A 20225-nucleotide genomic window follows, 5' to 3' on the forward strand; every position below is an offset into this window, starting at 1 on the left:
GACCCGGAAGCGCTCCTGCAGAGCACCGGGAGCTCTGCCCTTAGCAACGGCGGCGGAGCGCCCGTAGCAACCGGCGCGGCCATGCCGGTGTGGCTGCGGGAGTACAGCTGGCGGCAGACCGGCTCCGCCGTGTACCTCTCGCTGCCGTTGCGCGGCGTTCGAGTCACCCCCGCCAACATCTTCTGCACTGACCAGTACTTGAAGGTGGGGCGGCCGCGCACCGGCTCACGGGCCTTCTGTCGCCGCCTTGAGATGCGTTGGGCCTGCGTCTTGGCGTTACTTTGTAGCTCTGTTAAGCAGTACTCGCTTCATGGCAGCGCTGTCAAGTTTATAATTTTTTAGAATATTTCATATATAATGTCCCGTTGTATGCTGCAGGCTGTTAAATATATATCCCATTAGAGACAGCGGCTTTACCACTGTTGGTTCTTCTCCGTACTAATGCTCCTGCTAATTAGCAGGTGCCGGCTGCCTTTTCTCTCCTAAATGGACTGAATTATACATATCTGCTTATCTTATGAATAATAATTCTAAATTTGAGATCCGTGGCTTCTGTTGTGGTGCTGAAGAACCAACTTTTTCAATCTCTCTTATCAGGTCTAATAAAATATATTATCTCCACACTGCATACTAAGCGCATTAGCTTTGTCAACAGCATGTGTTTCTTGAGGTTTACTGTATGCTTGCACTGAGTATTTTGAAAATGTGAGATTTGATTAGAGTTTGTAAATATTAGTACAAATTAATTATATTTTTATAGGTAAGCGTCCCTCCCTTTTTATTTGAAGCCATTTTATATGCTCCTATTGATGACACAAATAGCACAGCAAAGATTGGAAATGGAATCATTTTCTTCACTTTGCATAAAAAAGAAGTGGCCATGTGGGATTCCCTTACTCTAGCAAATGGTAAATTCTTTACTGTGAAAAATAAATTGCATGTAAGAAACCTGAACTGTGCCAAAACTTTACAAACTATAATAAGCAATGTGAAACTTCTGCTGCTAGTTATCTGCTAAGTTAAACCTTGTTGTTCATTGTAAAAATAGAAAGTATATGGAAACACAAAGAACATCTACTTGCTCTAGTGTGCACAAAACAAAACAATGTTTCTTGTAAAACTTACATTCCATGTGTAATCGAATCTTAGGTTTTCTTTTTTAGAGATGGGCTTGATAGAGACTACTCTGTGGAATTTGAACCATGTTGTATTTTCCCAGACAAAGTGGCAAAAGGAATCCTGTTTTTATGAATATAGTACGTAACAGTAGAACTTCAGGCTTAAATTACTGAAGTAGTTTTTATTTGTTTTTTAAGCTGACAAGGAGAAACTGCAATATCTAAGAGAGAATGCTGTTCTAAAAGCCCATGAGAAGGCAAAAGAGGAGACAGAAGCAAAAAAAGTTACAAAACAGGAACACAAAAAATACGCTTTGGAGGCCACAATGAAGGTAAGCTTAGAAGGAACTTTACACAACATATACATGTAAACAATTACCAACTAATCTGGCAGTTGCTTGGTTAAATGTACCTTAAAAAATATCAAAAGTACTCATTTTCATTACAGTGCTGGTGAGCCTTGTTACTTCTTTGTACTTAAAACATATCTATTCCCAAATATGAAAATGGTACAGAAAAATTACTTAGAAGTTGCCATTTTCCATTAGTAATGCTAATGAAAATTTTTGGCGAGGAGCTTAGATTTTTGTCAGTTGAAAGAAGACTACAGTAATGTGGCAAAACTGTAATCTTTTGTGGCCTTTGCACCAGTGTAAGCGTTTAGTCATTTGGCACTGTTAAAAATGCTGATTTAAAAAAAGAAATAGTTAAAAGATACAACCCTTAAAAGCTAATCAGAAATCTTTACTCTTCCAGTCATTTTTAAGCATCTTTCATAACTCTTCTTGTATGATCATATTGATGATGATGCTAGGCTTGGGATGTGACACTGGTAAAATTATGGTAGCTTTTCTTAGTCATCTTACTATCATCAGATGTTACATATCTCATAGGTTTCTCATTCAAACAGCTAGAAGAAGCAGAAAGAAAAAGAATTGAAAATCTGAAAGAAAAGGAACGGCAGAAAGTCACTAAGGAGTTGGAGTTATGGAAAAAACAGCAAAAAGATGCTGAGAAACAAAAGAGGGTACAAAAAGAAGGGGAACTATATCAAGAAGTAGAACAATCAAAGGAGAAGAAAAAGGAAAAAATGAACAAAACTAGGATTCCTAATGAAGGAACTTCTAAGATGGGACTCAAACCTACTAAAGGTTGTATTATTGGAGTATATAATTCTTTAAAGTTTGGGTGTAACTTTATTCCTAGATGTTTGTAATTCATCATTTATCTTTGTCTCCACAATACTGAACTAATTCTTTTAGTTTGCAGTTGTTTTAGTGTCTTTATCTTCAGCCAATTTATTGAGCTAAAGCATGTGAGTTCTTAGCTCTCATTTACATCTTTGGAAATACAAGGGTGGGTTTTGTTCTAAGCTTTAGAAAAGTAAAACCAGAAAGCCTTTCTGACAGTGTAATGCAGACTTTCTGAGGGTGGAGTTCCTGTTACCCTAAGTTACCTAACTGCTGGTTTTCACAGAAATATGCAATCTCCTTTTGCTCTATCCCATGTCTTCGCCCCACAGAGAGTTAATTCAGGGAACTAAAACAACAGAAAATACTTCATTTTTGTTATGTTTGTTTGTTTTGGTAAGGTTAGTTTTAGCTCTAGCGTTGCCCTGTCAGAGAATCATACAAGTGACAGAGAGAATGATGTAAGACAAATTTAAGTTCATTTGTGACAGGTAATGTACCCAGTAAATAGATGGCATGATACAACAAGAACAGAGATTTTTTTTTTTTTTTTTAAATCTTCCTTTCAAAAGAACAAGTCTAAATCTTTCTCCAACTATTAGAGGTTTAGTTCTAATGTGCAGAATTTCTAAATTAGGTGTACTTTGGACTTTGGTAGAAAACCAGAAAAATCCTTTTTGCTTCATTTTCATTTCTAGTACTCCAATTCTCCTCCTAGGTCATGGTTCCTACAGTATGTTTTCAGAAAATTTAAAGGAAGAACAGTTACCAGCTCCTCGCTCTGCTGCTACAATTAAAATCAACTTTACATCACGAGTGTTTCCTACAGCTCTGAGAGAATCTCGCATTGCAGAAGAGGAGGAGGTAAGGATTGCTCTCTGTTTTGGTGTGATGCTTCTACTGTCTTCCAGAGTGGCGAATTATTTACTGTGTATTCAGTAAGTTGACAAAAATGTTATCTGTGCCAAGGACTGTTACCTGTGCAATAGTCTTATCTTCCAAGGAAGGCAGTCTTATTTAAATTAAGATTTAAAGAAACACTTTTATATAAAAATTATTTTCACTAAGCATGTGATTGTGCAAATTAGTAAATAGCATGTTCCTTTTTTGGGGGGTGTGTGTGTAAGACAGCAATATTAATTGAATTCCTTGAAATACAAAATTTGAAATATCTTTACTCATATTTAACATTGTTTAAGTTCTGTCTTTTTAAAAAGAAGCTCATAGTTAGCTCTTTTGAGCTCTATTGAATGAACACAAAGAGTAATTTTGGAAAACAAGCAAACAAAAATGTGTGATGCACTAACCTTACTTCTCACATAGTAATAAAATATTTGGGGAAACTTGGAAGTTTTTAGTATCTGACATTATTAAATATTTCTCTCTGTCCAAAATATGTGGCAAAGTGATTCACTTACTTCTATCAAAAGGATTCTATGAAAGCAAAATTCTTTTTTGGATTTGAATTTTCCTTCAGAAATAACACTTGCCCATTGTATATTTACAGTGGCTACGTAAACAAGCAGAAGCTCAAAGAACAATAAGTGCTGATTTGTCTGAGCTGGAGGATTTAAAAGAAGAGGAGAAGAATCCAGATTGGTTAAAAGACAAAGGAAAGTAAGTTAAATTTCATTTGAAGATGTATTTAAAATGAAATATTAGTTATATAGTGTGTCTATTGTTTAGTTTTGATATTTTCCATTTATCTTAGACATAGATGGTGAATATCTATATAGTAGAGAATTTATTGACAGCTTACGGGGTGTGAATCTGATAAAGTCATGAGATGCAATTCCTGAAGCTCATGATGAACAAAATCTCTGTGAACACATAATGCATGTTCTTTTATGAGGGCAGTTAAGTCAGTGCAGTATTATACCTAGGTGGATTTCCTTTCATTTGTGCTTTTTATTGAGAGGTTAAACACCTGTCTAAAACAAACTTTAGGAATTTGATAAAAATATTGGTATGTTTATATAGCTGTGTTACATAGAAAGGTTTGATTAGGCAATCCTAACCAGATACATAGCTTTCAGAATTGGTCCTGTGTCTACACAGATGTCTGCACCTCTTACTGTTCTTCATTGCTTTTTAAGCAGTGACTATTTTTGTTGTGTGTCTATATGCTATATTGTCAGGATCAAGTTTAACTGAACTTCAGCTATGTTGTTCTCAGGAAAGGCTATAAATGGCCATTTCCAAGGAAAAGCTGATAAAACTTCAAATTTTTGCAAATGAATTGTTAACAGTAAGTAGGTATTTATTTTGTGATTTATCACCTTGTTTAAAGTACATGTTTTGCTTTTTGTTTTATACTTAGCAAAATGTTTGCAACGGGAAACTATCTTGCAGCTGTAAATGCATATAACCTCGCAGTGCGGCTCAACAATAAGCTTCCCCTACTGTATCTGAATCGTGCTGCTTGCCACCTTAAACTGAGAAATTTACATAAAGCCATTGAAGATTCCTCTAAGGTATAAATATATAGGTTCTCAGACTGTTATCTTATACATGATTGTGATTTATTACTGTGATGCTTCTGTTTCAAGCAGATCTGTAAATACTTATTAGTGTGATTCACAATTTTTAAATTCAAAATCGATATAATGAAGCCATGGTGAAATATTAAAATTTCATAGCAATTGATCAATGAACTTTCAGAAACTTAAACCAAAACAGCACCAACAAAAACCACCAAACCCTGCTTCCACACATTTGGGGCAAATTGCCATATTGATTCAGTAGGTGTTTCTTTATGGGTAAAATATTATAGCGATATATACACTTGGAAAAAAAAAGACAACTTTGAGCAGAAGAAAAAATATACACAGATACCTTTTGTATTATGTTGTGGTGGTCTTTATTTGGTGGGAATTAAAAAAAAAAAAGTGGTGGTGATGAGAAGGATATCTTAAAAAAAGCCCAACAAACCGGACATTTTTAATAAAAGGCTGTATCATCTCGATGTTTTAGCAGCCATTATTTGTGCAATGAGAGAGGACCTCAAATGGCACCTGAATAATTCGGAGAAAGTTGTCTCTATTAGTTGTAACTAATAAATACTTGAGGATTGAAATTTTTTTTTACTAGTAACTACTGGTACAATACATGTCCTTTTTTTAGGACTTTTTTTTTTTTTTGGTAGCATGGTATGTAATATCATGTATGAAAATAAAATACATTCCCTGACTGTAATAAACATTTAACAATATTTGTCAGTTTTTAGCAATGGCAATGATGCTGTATTTAGCAAACTGCGAGGTGACGGATACAAATCTTAATGACTAGATTCAAGCCATGTAGTTAAATTTAAATAGTTACTTTCTATTTCTATTTGAATAGTTATTATGTTACTGTATAATAACAGTAATTAGGTGAGAGAAGTGTGTAAATGAGGAAAAAAAACCCTAAAGTATGGAAAACCTACCTCTAAATATTTTGGGTGTTTTCATTTGTAAAGGCACTAGAATTGCTGACACCACCTGTTCCTGATAATGAGAATGCTCGAGTAAAAGCATATGTGAGACGCGGAACAGCGTTTTGTCAGCTGGAATTATATACTGAAGGTGAGACCTTGATTTTGTGACAACATGCACATGGATTTATAGTGATGTACAAGTAATTTTGTTTAGCTCAACGAAACTGCTTATATCTTTATTTTTTCAGGAGGGACATTAAAGAAGGCCTTATACAACCTATGTCTTTTTTTGTTACCAGCCTTTATACTACATTCCTTTTTTTTTTTTTTTTTTAATTTATTGGCTGATTGCAATTTCACTTGAAAATATTTACAAATTTTACTGTACTCATGGTTTCCTTCCCCCCCCACAAGCTCTAGTATTCACAGTTTGTCTTTTTTTTCTTGTTTTCATGGACTTTGATTCTGTCATTCAATTTTTCTCCCTTCTGTAGAACACTTTTAAATGCTCCCTTCATGCATGTGTGCATATATATATATGTGTGTGTGTATTTAAATGAATGAAGAGGCTCTGTTTTCATGTTTCAACACCTGAAAATGTTTATGTAGTAAAGTGTTTCCACTAAAATGTTTTATAAAATAATATAAACAAAATATACATTTATTTACTGACAAAAGTTAAAGCTAATGTCATTCTGATTCCATCTTGCTCAATAGCAAAACTCAAGATCAATACTTTATGCACATGACTAGGGAGCAGTTATTTCCAGTTAGTTGCTAAAGAGGATGCTTTTGCATTATTGATTGACATTCTTATTGATGTATCCACTTTAGGTCTCCAGGATTACGAAGCAGCTCTCAAGATTGATCCTAAAAATGAAACTATAGAAAAAGATGCTGTGAAGATTCGACACCTAATTCAAGGAACAACACAAGATTCTTAATAAAAAAACCCTAAGCAAACAAAACTTTTTGGAGGAATGCCTTTTGAGGGCATCAGAAGGAATCTTAGTTTTCTTCAGTATGTTGTTAACATTTTCCTGTTTCACTCAGAGCACCTACAGCATTGGTAAAAGATGGGATATATGAATTATTATTTTTTTAAAGTATAGTATTATAACAAATATGCTTAGATATATTTTTATATCATGTTGCTACTTGTGGTCATGTTTTTGCTCTTTGAGAAATATTGGTGGGCTGAATATTAAAACATGCTTTTGGTACTTGATTTAAAGTTACTCATAACTAAATGAAATATTTGTCTGGAAATACCTACTGAATCTAGACAATGGGTTTTCAAACAACTTCAGTAGCTCCATATAGTCAATACCTATTAACTTCTTATCTTTCTGTTCTCCACCAAAGCTGAAATAGTTATGTGTTTTATGGTTATGGTTATATGCTTTCCTCTTTTCTTATTCTTCATAGTATTTGGTGCATCTGAAACTAAGACAGTGAATTTAGATACTCTAATTTGTGCATCCAATTTGGAAAACCTCCACCCAGAAGCATAGAGGTAGATTTTATGTACTGCAGAACTTTCTTTTCAACATTAAGTAATGTACATTGGATATTTTCAGACTATTTTGAAACATTGGTTTGGGCTGACCAAACAAGGTGATTGGAAAAATTATAAACCTGTAGTGTTGTAGTGTAGTGGTAAATTAACCCTGTGATAAATTGTCCTATCAATGAATGTGACTGACTTCTTCCATCCTACTACAATTAGTAATCTTACAGTGTACCTGTAAAACATATTCTAATCAAAAACATTGTTATTTATATGAGAATAAATATTTTTCTTGAGCTAGTATTTTAATTTGTACCCTGTTGACGTTGAGCAGTATCTCAGGAATACTGGTGTGATTAAAGATTCTCAAAAAAGGGACTATCCTGGTGAGGTTACAAGTGTTGTAAAATGACGTGAAATGTGACACTGTGCTTTGAAGCTCTGCACCTGTTATTTTTGGATAGTGGAAGAATGTAATATAGAATTGTATTGTTTATATATATATATGTTAGCATTTGTATTACTGTGACAGCCTGAAACACTGGATTTGAAGTGGTTCTGTTTTGTTAGGCTTTCTATCCAAATTGTGACTGTTTCAACTACACTGCTTTCAGTAGCACTTCTAGCAGACTTCTGATTTTTCCACATCAGTCCATTTCCTGAATACCATTTATGACTGATCTCTGTCTTTAGAAGAAAATATTTATTATGCAGATGTATGTTATTCTGTGTAAATTTTATACTTTGGGAAGAGGGAGAAGGTGACAGGTGTTGCTTCCAGTTGCTTTACTTAGAGCCTTGAGAGGGGTGGTGATGTGAGTTAGAGATGTCTGGGGTAGCTGCTGTTCCTTCTTTCCTACAGATACCTACTCTGTTGCAATGGAAGGGAGTGAGGATACTTTACATAGAGCAGTTGGAAGGAGGACAGTACAGGAGCTTTAGTGCCTCAGTGAGTGTAATGGTATCCTTGCCAAAATATGGCTATTTTCTTTCATATAATTAGTGAGGGGAAGTTGGGGCTAAGGAGGAGAGACACTGGCAATGGGAAAAGGAAAATGCAAAGAAGCAGATGCTGTTTGTAGGTTCCTGCTTTTCTGTTTTGGTTCCAGAGCCTATTAGAACAATCTGTATACATTTGTATAGGCTATTTGTATTGTAGTGATTTGTTACAGCTACTCAAGGCTATTTTTGATGTAGACAGGCACCTTTTTCTACTGCTATGACATAGAAACAGTGCCCTCTTTAAAGGTTAGGGAAGAAAATGTACTTGGTGGCATGAACAGTATCTGCCTGTTTCATCTGATTATATTGCAAGGAAATGGATGTTAAATGTCTGACTTCGATACCTGAACTGACGGTGTGTACACCGTATCAAGGTCATATGCATTATGTTGGTATTAGTGTCCTGACATGTAGGAATGTGGAGACTGACTTTAAGTTTTAAAACCAGAAAACACTTTAATTAAAACAAATAAACCTTCAGGCCAATGTCTCTCTTGCATTTAACTCTCTCTATAAAATTAGACTTCCACACTTATGATACCAGTTTCAAAAGTTTTATTTTTATGGGGTTGAGAGAAGTGTATCATCAAATAGGTCACATCCTTTTTGATAGATCTTATTCAACCTAGCAAAACCAAAATCAGATATTGACAGTTATTCCCAGAATGACTGAAATAAGTCAGATTTGTTTTCTTAAAGCTAAGTGTCTAGTCTAAGTTTATGACAAAAAGATGGAGATGCATTTTTACAGAGTATGCTGTAAATTGGGGTAGTCATATACTCTACTTCTGTCAATGGTAGTGTTTAAAGAACTATCTTGAAATGACCCACAAGTGAGTAAGTGATTTGAAAAGGTTTGATCCACTGGATGATAAGTACAGGGTACCATCTGTGAGACAGGTGGTATAGCACCGTATTCGCTTGATGTTGTTTTAAACAGTAAAACCTGAGGCTTTGTCAAAGAACCATTGATCATGAGTGTTTTGGGGTCCAGCATACAGGAAAACACTGGATTGCCAGGATCTGCGCAGAGAGGCAGGTGAGGAGACTGGTTTTGCTCAGTGTTCGGATTTGATGGCAGTTTCTTGGCCGAAGTCATCTTCATTCCCTACTAAGGAGATGGATTTTAATTCAGTCTTTCAAATAACAGGGCAAAGCGTTTCAAATTTGTTAAATGTTTGTGGTCAGAGCAAATGTTGCTCAAGACGTGTATTGAAGTACATGCACGGTGGAGAGTGAGGAACTTGACACTGCTGACTTTTGACCTTATTTAGTAAACTGTGGACAGTGATGAATGGACTCATGTTGACTATGAAGTATAGTAAAAACTGGAATTTGCATCAATTTCTGCATTAGTGATAATCTTGAGCATAGAAAATGTCTTAATGTGTGGCAGAATTAGTTAGTATGGATAATAAAAATATGAATGAGAGTAAGAATATAGTGAGGCTCCGTGGATGGTTTGTTTTGGTTTTGACTTTTCCTTTTCTAATATATAGACATATGTGTGCTAAAATAGAGCCCTAAACAAACCTCCAAATGACTGTACTTCCTTGCTTATGTTCATGCATTTTTTTTTTTCCCCCTCTGTAGGGAGCAAATTAACATGACAGTTACTTCTTAGTACGTTCATGGAAAGTGCTCTAATGCTGTGTTGATGAGTGCATGGTAAAACTGCACGGAATAAGGTACCTCCCTTAGTTTTGCTGAGCGAGCCATTCAAAATGTGCTGTTCTTCAGAGGTGCAATAAAATCTTTTTTCTTTGTTTCTCAATCATGTAAGAGATGAAGAAAACATTTAAGTTGCTAGCTTAGATAAAACTCTTCTAAAGAAAAGTCAGAATTTCTTACTTACTTTGTTTATTAATGAGGCCTGTTGTCTCCTGTTTATTTTTTGCACCAGTGTTAGAGCACTGGTGAGGCCTTTGGGATTGACTGTGCTGTGCTCGTTCACAGGATGTGGTCCAGATGGGTCGTGGGTGTAGGAGCAGCCTTACCCCCAGTTGCGAGCAGCTCTCTGGGGCGGACAGCTTCTCCTGAAGCAGCAGGGCTGCAGGCATCTGAGTCCAAGTCTGTGCTGTTGGGAGACTTTCCAAATTAGTTCATTCACAGTCATCAGAGTTTTTCCACCTGCCCAAGACTAGAAGGATCAAATACTTCTAGCTCATATACTGCACTTTTTTTTTTTTTTTCTGGGAAGTGGTGAGGTGTTCTTTGGTGGGGCTTTCTGGATTGTTTGTGTTTTCTTTCCCTTAGTTACAAGCGTTATTCGCCATGTAGCGGAGCGTGTCCCTTCAGAGCTGGTTGTCCCTTTCCCGGGTTATCGTGTGATTGCATCTGAAAAACTCCCCCGCGCTGTAGGTGCCTCCGAGCTCCCTCCCCGGGGACAACCACAGTCACCGGGCGGCCCGCAGCCTCGCCCTGCTGCCCTCGCCCCTCTCAGGCCGCTCCCGCCCCTCCTGCTTCCCTCCGCGGTCCTGCCGCTCCGGCCTTGGCTCAGGCAGGCCCGGCCTTGGCTCAGGCAGGCCCGGCCTTGGCTCAGGCAGGCCCGGCCTTACCCGCTGCCGCTGTCCGGAGGAGCCGCGGCCGCTCGGCCCCAAGCTCAGCGGCGCGGCGTTGCCATGGCAGCGGGGGCCCGGCGGAGGCGGGGCGGTCCGCCCGCCGCAGTGCACGCTGGTCGCTGTAGTTCGCGAGGCCTGCGGGTCGACGGGCCGCGGCGGGGTGCGGACTACGCTCGCCAGGCTGCTGCGGCGCTCCGCCGTGCGCAGGCGCGGGCGGGTCGGTGTTGTTTTTTACGGCGTCACTGGCGGCCGCAGCTGGCGGTCCCTCGTCTGTATCGGGCCCCGCTCGGGGCTGCGCTCAGGTAGGCGGCGGGAGCGGCCCGCGGGAGGTCTGCCGCCCTCCGGCCTGGCCTCGGTGCGCAGCCTGCCAGGGAGCGCGGCGGCCGGGGCGGGGCGGGGCGGCCGCCGGGAGCGGAGCAGAGCCGAGTCGAGCCCAGGGGCGCTGGGGCCGGGGCAGCCGCTGCTGGTCGCAGGGAGCGAGTAACCGGGGCGCTGCGGGGCGGCCGCGCCTCTCTGTGGCGGCCAAGCGGGCTCCGCGGGCGGCGTTCCCCGCTGTGGCGGCCCTGGGCTCTGGCGTTTGCCAACTTCCTTCTCTTTCATCATCTGCCTCTGTCTCTCCGGCTGATGCAAGGTGTTCTGTTTCATAAATTGCGGTGGCGTTGCTCTAACTGCTCTGGTACCGTGCCGCTTTCTGTTTCAGGTGGGTTACTGTAGCACCTGTGAGAGACAGGTAGTGGGTGCTGAGCAGGGACCGCCGGGCTTTGGGATGGGGTGCCTTTTAGAAGCCACATTGGCCTTGCTGGAGATCATAGCGAGGACCCAGTCTCTATGGGCGGCTAAATATATTTATAAAGAAAAATGTTACTTTGGGGAAAAAAATTGGACCGCTTAGTAGAAATAATAAACTTGCATGAAACCCCTGAAGTATAATACCACTATAACATGTTTTTATTTCTACTGTGCAACAAAGAAGCCACTATAGAAGAGAACTGTGAGTTTTTACTTGGAAGGACAGCACAACAAACTCTAAAGAACACTGATTCCTATTGGTGCCTTGTTATTAATCTTTTTTTATTGTCAACACTTATTGAGGTTTTTTTTAGTCTAGGAAATCCTCTTCTAAGATGGAAGAACTTAGGGGTTTCTTTAGAGTGGAATAGCTATTCTTTCTGAGACTGGTATTTATTCTGCTTCACAGTGGATAAATAGGATGTGGTATCTCATTTATTTTTGTATAGATGTATGGGATAACTTGGTATTATGTTATCAACAACACATATGGCTGTAAACTTTTATACCTTATGCTTTTGATTTGCATTTCACTAAGGTTAGGAAAGTAGTTCATGCTTCTAATTCCTCTCCCTCCCCCACAAAAATACGTAGAGGCTGAACTCTGAATGTAATGAGTATTTATTTTGTCTAGATATACACTTTAAAAGTGATGTCACTGAGAGTGTAGGACATTTGTGTGTTTACAATCAGTTTTGCAGTTTAAACTGGAGTATAGAAGAACTTTAATTGTAACTTTCTTTTGAAAAATAGTGGCAACGAAGGTATCTAGCGTGAAGCTGTGTGTGGGGAGTGTTTTTTTTCTCTTTTCAATCTTTCCTTCTAGCTTGACCTGCCATACAGGAAATGTGGAATACTCTGCCGTATCCTCTAGTTATCCCTGCCGTTACTAGACTAGAAGCCATTAGCATCATCTTGATTCGTTGGGATGTTGCAGGCTTCGTGTCTGTTTAATTCCTGCCCAAAGCTACTTTTTAAAATAGCTTGTTTTCAGGAAGACGGTGCCAACCGTATCCAGCACCTTTGAGCTTGTAGGAAAAGCATACTGGTTCTTAGTAGGTCTTTGTCATTTGGTTGTGGAGAATGTGAGCTGGTAAAGATTTTGTGAGTAGGTCAGTTTAGCCTTTGGGCTCAGATTAGTCTTCTGTATTTCAGTTTTCTTAAGGGACTGGATTTGACCTCAGTTTTAGTTATGACTGTGTGTGTTTTATTAATCCTTTACAGAAAGAAGCAGTTTACTCTAGCTGATGATTGAAATTCAGGAGCACTGTACCTAGGTATTTTTTAATAAAGCTTTTTAGGCTCTTTTGCTGTTTTAGAGCTGACTAATTATAATTAGTAAAATGCTTTCCTTTTGGTAACTGTTTTACATGTGTATGTTTGCTGGATGTACTTATAGGAATATATTGACCTTAGAGATGCCCTTCAGTCTGATGTCATGCTATCTATCTATCGTCATTTTGATAAATTTAGCAGTTCTGCCCATAAAGCTCAATGACTTTGTAATTATTCTTTTTTATTCTATTTCTTGATATTAAAAACTTGGCTATTTTGGAGATTGATTATGTTCTGATTGAATGCAAGATAAGTAACTTTTAACTCAAGGCCATTTATCAAAGCCAGGAAATAATAGGAAGTGATGATTGTTTGCCTGCTTGTTCCTCTCTTTCTTTTTTTTTAATGTTTTTTGATTATACCAATACCCACATAGGTCCTGAAGCTTTCATTTTGGAAGGGAAGACAGATGTTTAACGCTCCGTGGAGCCTGAGGCTGTGGTTGTGTATTCAGTAGAATTGGTTTTATGCTGTGCTCAATTACCTGTCAGTCTGTGATCTGGATGGAGAGGGAGAACACGATAGCATTTATGTTGAGTTAGCCAGGGCTCATGATGAAATGCTGAGTTAGCAGAGGAAGGCAGATGTTACAATGTCCAGCACAGAGTCTGCTGTTAAAACTTGCCCTTTCAAAATTTGTAAATGCACTTGTATCAACAGATTGTTAATTTTTTTTTTCATCTATTAAAGGATTTGCATTATGTGACTTCATTGTTTTTCATGGAGCACTGAGATGCAGTAGAACTGGAATTGCCGTGTTATGAAACCGCAGCCTGAATTTCTTCCACAGTGGAGATCAGACTTGCTTAGCTGCCTGTACTGTATTTTCCCCAAACTGTATTTTTGTGGTTACACAAAAGGCTTGGTTTTCGATGACAATAAATTTGGTACTTTTATGATCTCCTTGTTCACTGAACTATAGAAAAATGGGAATGTTTTTGTACTGAAGAGAATTATTAAAAGATAATTTCAGATCACCAGTATAACTTTTTCAACATAGCTAGCGATGTTTCTGATAGGTAGCGAGTTCTGGTGCTGGTAGTTACCTTCCTCTGAAAGGAACGCTGCTGCTGAATTGTGATTGTTGACTGCAGTATGATTAAAAAAACCAACCAATCAACAAAAACCCAAAAAGCAACCCAAACCAAATCAACTCCCCCTGCCCCAAGCCTGAAGTTCCCTAGCTGAGATTCCAGGAAAAACACTGATGAAGGAAGTAAAAGATTGAAGGGAGAATAACAACCATACCCAAAGTAGGGCTTTATAATAAATGGAAATCCAGTTTCTCTGTAAGTTTGATACCTAAGTTGGCAAATATTTTTGCTTTATAAACTGTGGTTGTGATTGTCACCACTGCCTTTTTTACAGAGGAACCCCAAGTATATTATAGTAGAAAAACATACTATAACTACCATAATGCAGAGAGATGAGACAAATGTTTACCGGTTTTTTTTTTTTTTTAAGAAACCTAAATGGAATTGGAAGTTTTATATTTTGTTGTGCAAATTTCTAACCACACTGGCATATTTAGATGTTCTAATTCAAGGTTTGTGTATATTTTCTGCATTAACAAACTGGGAGTAGAGACAGGATTGATAATAGAGAGTAAATAAATTTAAACAAATAAGTGTTTTTCTCTGTTCTTACCAGAAGTAGTTAGATGTGGGAAATAAAGCAGATGTCTGAAGTTCTCAGAACTCTGCATTGTCAATATAATTGTCATTTTATAGAAGTTTTATTGAACCATGATTTCTTTTGCTGTTTTATTACATAGAATGCATAACGTAACACAAAATTGATTAGAAATTGTTCTATTTCTGGGAAGTTGCCCCCCACCCAAGATAAATGTATAGTAAATTTTATTTAACGTCTTGATACATTTTTATTTTAAGGAACAAGAAATGCATTACATATCTCTTTAAAGTCTTTCTGTTAGTTGAGAACTTTAAAAAAAAAAAAATCCGAATGTGCAACAATAATGAACACTCTGTATTCCTAGTGCAGGAGAAAAAAATAAACAGGCAGCTGCAGCCAGACAGCTCTCTTCTGAAAATAAGTACCAAAGTCATCCAGTAGTATTGTAACAAGTAAAATTTGTATTCAGGTTTTTTGTTCTGTTTTTGTACACTCTCAATTTTCTTCAGAGTCAATGTATTTAAGAGTACTTGAAAGGAGTGAAAGAAACATGAAACGTTGTTTTGCCCAGTAGTTGAAGAGAATTAGTTCCAAAAGATCCTAATATGTGTCTTCTCCAAAAAAAGGTGTTTTTCTTGAATAAACTGTAGTTCCTGTGCATGTAACAATAGACTTTGCTTACTAAGACATGTCTTAATGATGCTACAGACAATTTTTAAATTTAATTAATGATTTATTGGCTAGCCTTGTGTGTGTGTGTTTTAGCTAGTGTAAGAGCTTTTTGGCTGGCTAAAATAGGTATGTACCTAGCAAAGCCATACTTGCTTCAAATATAAAAAATAGGAAATATGTACAAAAGAACGTATTTTCTTTCTAAACTTTTATACTGTTGTGGTGTTGTGTTTTTCTTCAATCCCAGAATAGCAATTCATGAGTTAGTGTAGTGTTCTGCAACATCATGAATTCGATTTTTCTGTTGTCTTTTTTTTTTTTTTCCCAAGAAAGCAGTGCAATTATGTATCTTACATGTTAAAAGAATCTACTTTTACTTGCAGCGTGCTTTGAAAATGTCTGAAAATTCCAGTGATAGTGATTCATCTTGTGGCTGGACTGTCATCAATCATGAGGTACCCAATCTTAAATTAATCAAGTTCTGTCAGTTTAAGACTAGCCATATGCGATAACATATTATTTCAACTTTGTAGTTCTTGTTTCGTGTGGATCTTGCATGTCAGTAAAGAATATAGAGGAGAGATTTATAAATAAGAAATAAGAAATATAAATAAGAAAACATAAACCTACTGTTTAAAAATGTGTATCCTTTATTATAGCTGATATAAATTGTTATTTAAAAGAGTAATTTTTTTCTCCAAAGATTTTTCTTCAAACAATTGCTAGAATTTTAGTGGGATGTTCCCCTCTGTTCCGTCTTTCCCGAAAACATTGATATTTGATGTAACTTGTTTGTGGTTGCCAATATATTTCTCCTTTTCCTTCCAAATCCGTCTACTCCCCCACTCCCCCCCCCCCCAAAAAAAAAAAAAAAAAAAGAAAAAGAGTACAAGACATAAAATACGTAGAAATAACCTGGATATTGGCACTTTGTGGAGGAGGAATTCATATGGCAGTGCAGGACTGAGCTAGTGGCAGCAACTAAGAGAACGTTGTTTTTTTTCCACTAGGCAAACTGTCACTGAAGAGATACCTTCCACAAGGAAATACAGAAATGCGATCTAATTATTGTGTAAGGAAGTTGTGATGGTAGATTGGGTAGGCAGCAGATGGAAAGAGCTAACAGACTGTGTGCAAGGCAAAAAACCTGTTCTTGGTTCAAAATACTTCTTGTCTTGTAAGACCTATTCAATTGATGTGTGGAGCTCTATCAAATTTGTATGGCTTGAGTTGTGTTTCTGTCGTCTTTTGATCCCTGTTATAGCTTCATTTATTAGATGTACTTTTATTTGGGATGAAATGCTAGAATTCCCTCATTCTTTGATCAAGTCTTGGGGTATAGCTATTCATAAAGTCACTATTACATCTGTGTAGCCCTGGTTTAATTTGTGTGTAGCCCTTGTTTAATTTCTGTGTTTGTGTTTCCTGTCTTCTGATGTTTGACTAGTTGTATAAAGTGACAATGGCTTTATTAAAACAAAAGTAGTTTTGAATTCCTAGTAGAATAAAGCTTGAGACAAAAGAAAAAGTGAAGGAATTAAAGGTCTGTTGGGATGGGATTCATTGTTGCATAGGTGCCTACAGGCTATGCATCTGATGTTGGTTTCTAAGTTTGTATTGTATTAAATCAATACAATCAGTGGAGTCTAGAGAGCGATAATTCTTATGCTAAGGTCAACGCTTATATTTGATCAAATGACTTGCTGTCTTGACTCCACTAACTATATTGATTGTAAAGGTGCCTTCAACGATTCGCTCAGACGTAGACACTTGAAGTTAGGTAAGATTAATACTTTATCTTACTTTCCCCTAGCTGTGAACGAGGCAGACCTAAGGTGCTTGGAAACTCGAGGGGCCCTACCTATTAGTGTGGACCTCCAATATACTTTCCTCCTTTAGTCCTGAGGACTTTTGTGTCTCTTCAGATCTTGGCTGATGTGTGGGTGTACTATGTTTCTTTTTTTGTTTGTTTTGTTTTTTAAGTATTTAGCACTGTCTTGTAAACTGAGCAGGTTATTGAGCCAGAATCCTCAGAGCAAATGGCTTAACTATTTTCCTGGAATGACACATATTGGCTGTCTGTATTTTCTTGTTGCCTGCCTCAAAATATTTTCAAGGAACAGTACTTGAGATAGTTCATTTGTAGAAGGAAAATAGGAAATAATGGGAAGAGATCATGGGTAGTAATCAGCTGTTTCTCCTTCACTGCACGCTCCCCTATTTGCAGATTATAATGGAAATCTGGATAATTGGAAAGGCAAGCCATTACAAGCTTGGGACTGTACTCAAGTTTTGAAAGCTCAATTCAGTTTCAAAAGCAAGAGATATGGTTTGTGGCTTAAAAATGTTGGGGTATGGTTTCATTTCTGTTGGCAGCAAGGTGGTATTTGAGATGGTTAAAACTTCCTTTCCTTGTTTTGGGTTGGATGACAAGTTGGGAATCCTGTCACTAAAAGAGAACCAGAAAACCCACTCACCCCAGTCCTCAGGATCAAGCAGGGTACAGGAGTGCACAGGCTGCTGGACTTTACAGACTTCTAATAAAAGTGAAAGAATTTAGGAATTGGCTACAACAGTTGGGTTACTCAGCTGTGAATTGCAGCTTTTATTTTCATACTGGGGATGGTTATTTAATAGTGTAACTGAAATAGAATTATGCAGTCTAAATAAACTAACTCATACAAGACTATTGGAAGGCTGGAATTTGTCTAGCCAAAGCAGAACAGATTTCTGTGGTGTAGAGGTTTTCTGCTCCTAGTTATTCTTCCCTGAATAAAAGAAATAAACTAATTCTCTTCAGGGTGGGAAAACACTGGTATTTAAGAGCTCCCATTATTGGCATTCTCCTGGCAAGACAGCTTTGAATCTGAGCATGAAGAAAGTAGAATGAATGGGATGGCTACATACCCTTCACCCACTTGTTATCCAGGGAAGGGGTGACATGTGGGCTACTCTATACTTTGGGGAAATCATAGAATCATAGAATGGTTTGGATTGGAAGGGACCTTAAAGATCATCTAGTTCCAACCCCCCTGCTGCGGGCAGGGACACCCTCCACTAGACCACATTGCCCAAAGCCCCATCCTACCTGGTCTTAAACACTTCCAGGGATGGGGCATCCACAACTGCTCTGGGCAACCTGTTCCAGTACCTCACCACTCTCACAGTAAAGAATTTCTGTCTAACACCTAATCTAAATCGACCCTCCTTCCGCTTAAACCCATTACCCCTTGTCCTGTCACTACACTCCCTGATAAACAGTCCCTCACCAGCTTTCCTGTAGGCCCCCTTCAGATACTGGAAAGCCGCAATTAGATCTCCCCGGAGCCACCTTTTCTCCAGGCTGAACAATCCCAACTCTCTCAGCCTGTCCTCATAGGAGAGGTGCTCCAGCCCTCTGATCAGCTTCGTGCCCTCCTCTGGACTCTCTCCAACAGCTCCATGTCTCTCTTGTACTGGGGCCCCCAGAGCTGGATGCAGTACTCCAGGTGGGGTCTCACAAGAGCCGAGTAGAGGGGCAGGATCACCTCCCTCGACCTGCTGGTCACATACTTCTTTTGATGCAGCCCAGGACACAGTTGGCTTTCTGGGCTGCAAGCGCACACTGCCGGCTCATGTTGAGCTTCTCATCGATCAATACCCCCAAGTCCTTCTCCTCAGGGCTGCTTTCAATCCATTCCTCGCCCAGCCTATAACTGTGCTTGGGATTGCCCCGACCCACGTGCAGGACCTTGCACTTGGCCTTGTTGAACTTCACGCAGTTCACACGGGCCCACCTCTCCAGCCTGTCAAGGTCCCTTTGGATGGCATCCCTTCCCTCCAGTGTGTCGACCCCACCACACAGCTTGGTGTCGTCGGCAAACTTGCTGAGGGTGTGCTCCACCCCACTGTCCATGTCGCTGACAAAGATGTTGAACAGTGCTGGTCCCAGTACCGACCCCTGAGGAATGCCACTCATCACCGTTCTCCACTTGGACATTGAGCCGTTGACCGCAACTCTTTGAGTGTGACCATCTAGCCAATTATTTGGATATTTAGGAACAGGGAACTTGGAATACTATAGTATTACTTTCTCATGTATTATTGTGACCTGTATTGATGGTGACACAACAGAATCAGTTTCTGGATTTGTTTTGCCACTTACAAAGGCACCAAGTTCAGAGGGGCAAGAAATGGCCACTGGCTGGATTGTGATTGCAGAGAACTGGCAACTGTGTATGCTGCATTTAATACCTGCTTTGAACAGAGAAGTGATGGTGTGTATCGTTGGACTACTCTTAAGAAAGGGCTTGCTAATTTTGTGTAGGAGTGTAGGGAAAGGAGAGTAGTGAGGAGACAATACCCTTTCTCAACCTCTTTGCTGCTGCTGAAATGGAAGGGTGATGGAGGTCTAGCAGTGGGTAAGGTGAATCGGAGAGTTCAGACATCCACACTAGACTGCACGTGTTTAAAAAAGGATGGCTTGCCTTGTACTCAGCTAGCCCAGTTTCTTGGTATTTTAGCTAAAATTTTAATCTATTTTAAGCTATATTCCTGATGTTTGTCTTGTTGTGGAGCCTGGGCAAACTAAATTTTTGTTGTTTTTTTTCTTCTTCTTCACAACTTAAGAAACAAAAGTAATGGCTCTATTACAGCAGAGAACAATTGTCACGTAATAAATCTATATACCTATCTATAAAACCCAACCAAGCTGAAAACCCCAAATAATTTTGTTTTTTCTTTTCCTGAGTTACTTACAATTGAGTGGCAAATTTCTGCAAAAGATTCGAGATTAAAATTGTGATATTTTTGTAGTCAAAAGAAAAAAAAATAAAGTATTTGTGGAATTACTGAAGCAGTTAATTTTTGAAGCCTTTTAAAAAGGAACATAACTTTGTAATGTGATTGTGGAATATATCTTATGCAACTCTTTTTGAGGTATGTAATCTTCCTGAAGTATAGTCTCTTCTTAAAAACAAAAGCATATGTGTTTGCTTGAGTCCTTCAATGAGGCAT

General features: G+C 38.6%; 3 protein-coding genes across 16 annotated transcripts in view; 2 read left to right on the plus strand and 1 right to left on the minus strand.

The window, feature by feature from the left end:
- DNAAF4 (dynein axonemal assembly factor 4) lies at nucleotides 1–8793 on the plus strand. Its single transcript, XM_054836519.1, has 9 exons — nucleotides 1–204; nucleotides 761–908; nucleotides 1317–1450; nucleotides 2029–2269; nucleotides 3027–3172; nucleotides 3816–3925; nucleotides 4629–4782; nucleotides 5769–5874; nucleotides 6561–8793. The coding sequence occupies exons 1-9, from the start codon at nucleotides 82–84 to the stop codon at nucleotides 6668–6670; spliced, it is 1272 nt and encodes a 423-aa protein (XP_054692494.1). The 5' UTR covers nucleotides 1–81; the 3' UTR covers nucleotides 6671–8793.
- PIERCE2 (piercer of microtubule wall 2) lies at nucleotides 8785–10903 on the minus strand. Of its 2 annotated transcripts, none has more exons than XM_054836525.1 (3): nucleotides 10797–10903; nucleotides 10094–10315; nucleotides 8785–9346 (listed from the first exon to the last, which is right to left on the minus strand). In XM_054836525.1, exon 3 carries the CDS (start codon nucleotides 9341–9343, stop codon nucleotides 8984–8986), a length of 360 nt encoding a protein of 119 aa, XP_054692500.1. In that variant the 5' UTR covers nucleotides 9344–9346; nucleotides 10094–10315; nucleotides 10797–10903; the 3' UTR covers nucleotides 8785–8983. The 2 variants fall into 2 exon arrangements, with proteins under 2 accessions (XP_054692500.1, XP_054692499.1); XM_054836524.1 differs by having other exon boundaries at nucleotides 8797–9349; nucleotides 10797–10901.
- Nucleotides 10904–10941: 38 nt separating this feature from the next.
- The window catches only part of CCPG1 (cell cycle progression 1), a 47591-nt gene continuing 38307 nt past the window's right edge, over nucleotides 10942–20225 (plus strand). For 7 of the 13 annotated variants that reach the window (XM_054836506.1, XM_054836510.1, XM_054836511.1 and 4 more), the window contains exons 1-2: nucleotides 10977–11101; nucleotides 15614–15685. In XM_054836506.1, coding sequence (XP_054692481.1) covers nucleotides 15626–15685 — 60 coding nt within the window. In that variant the 5' untranslated portion in view covers nucleotides 10977–11101; nucleotides 15614–15625. The other 6 variants (XM_054836516.1, XM_054836504.1, XM_054836509.1 and 3 more) reach the window with 6 other exon arrangements.

The sequence above is a fragment of the Grus americana genome, chromosome 10 (assembly GCF_028858705.1).
Source record: "Grus americana isolate bGruAme1 chromosome 10, bGruAme1.mat, whole genome shotgun sequence".
In the NCBI taxonomy this organism is placed as follows: domain Eukaryota; kingdom Metazoa; phylum Chordata; class Aves; order Gruiformes; family Gruidae; genus Grus; species Grus americana.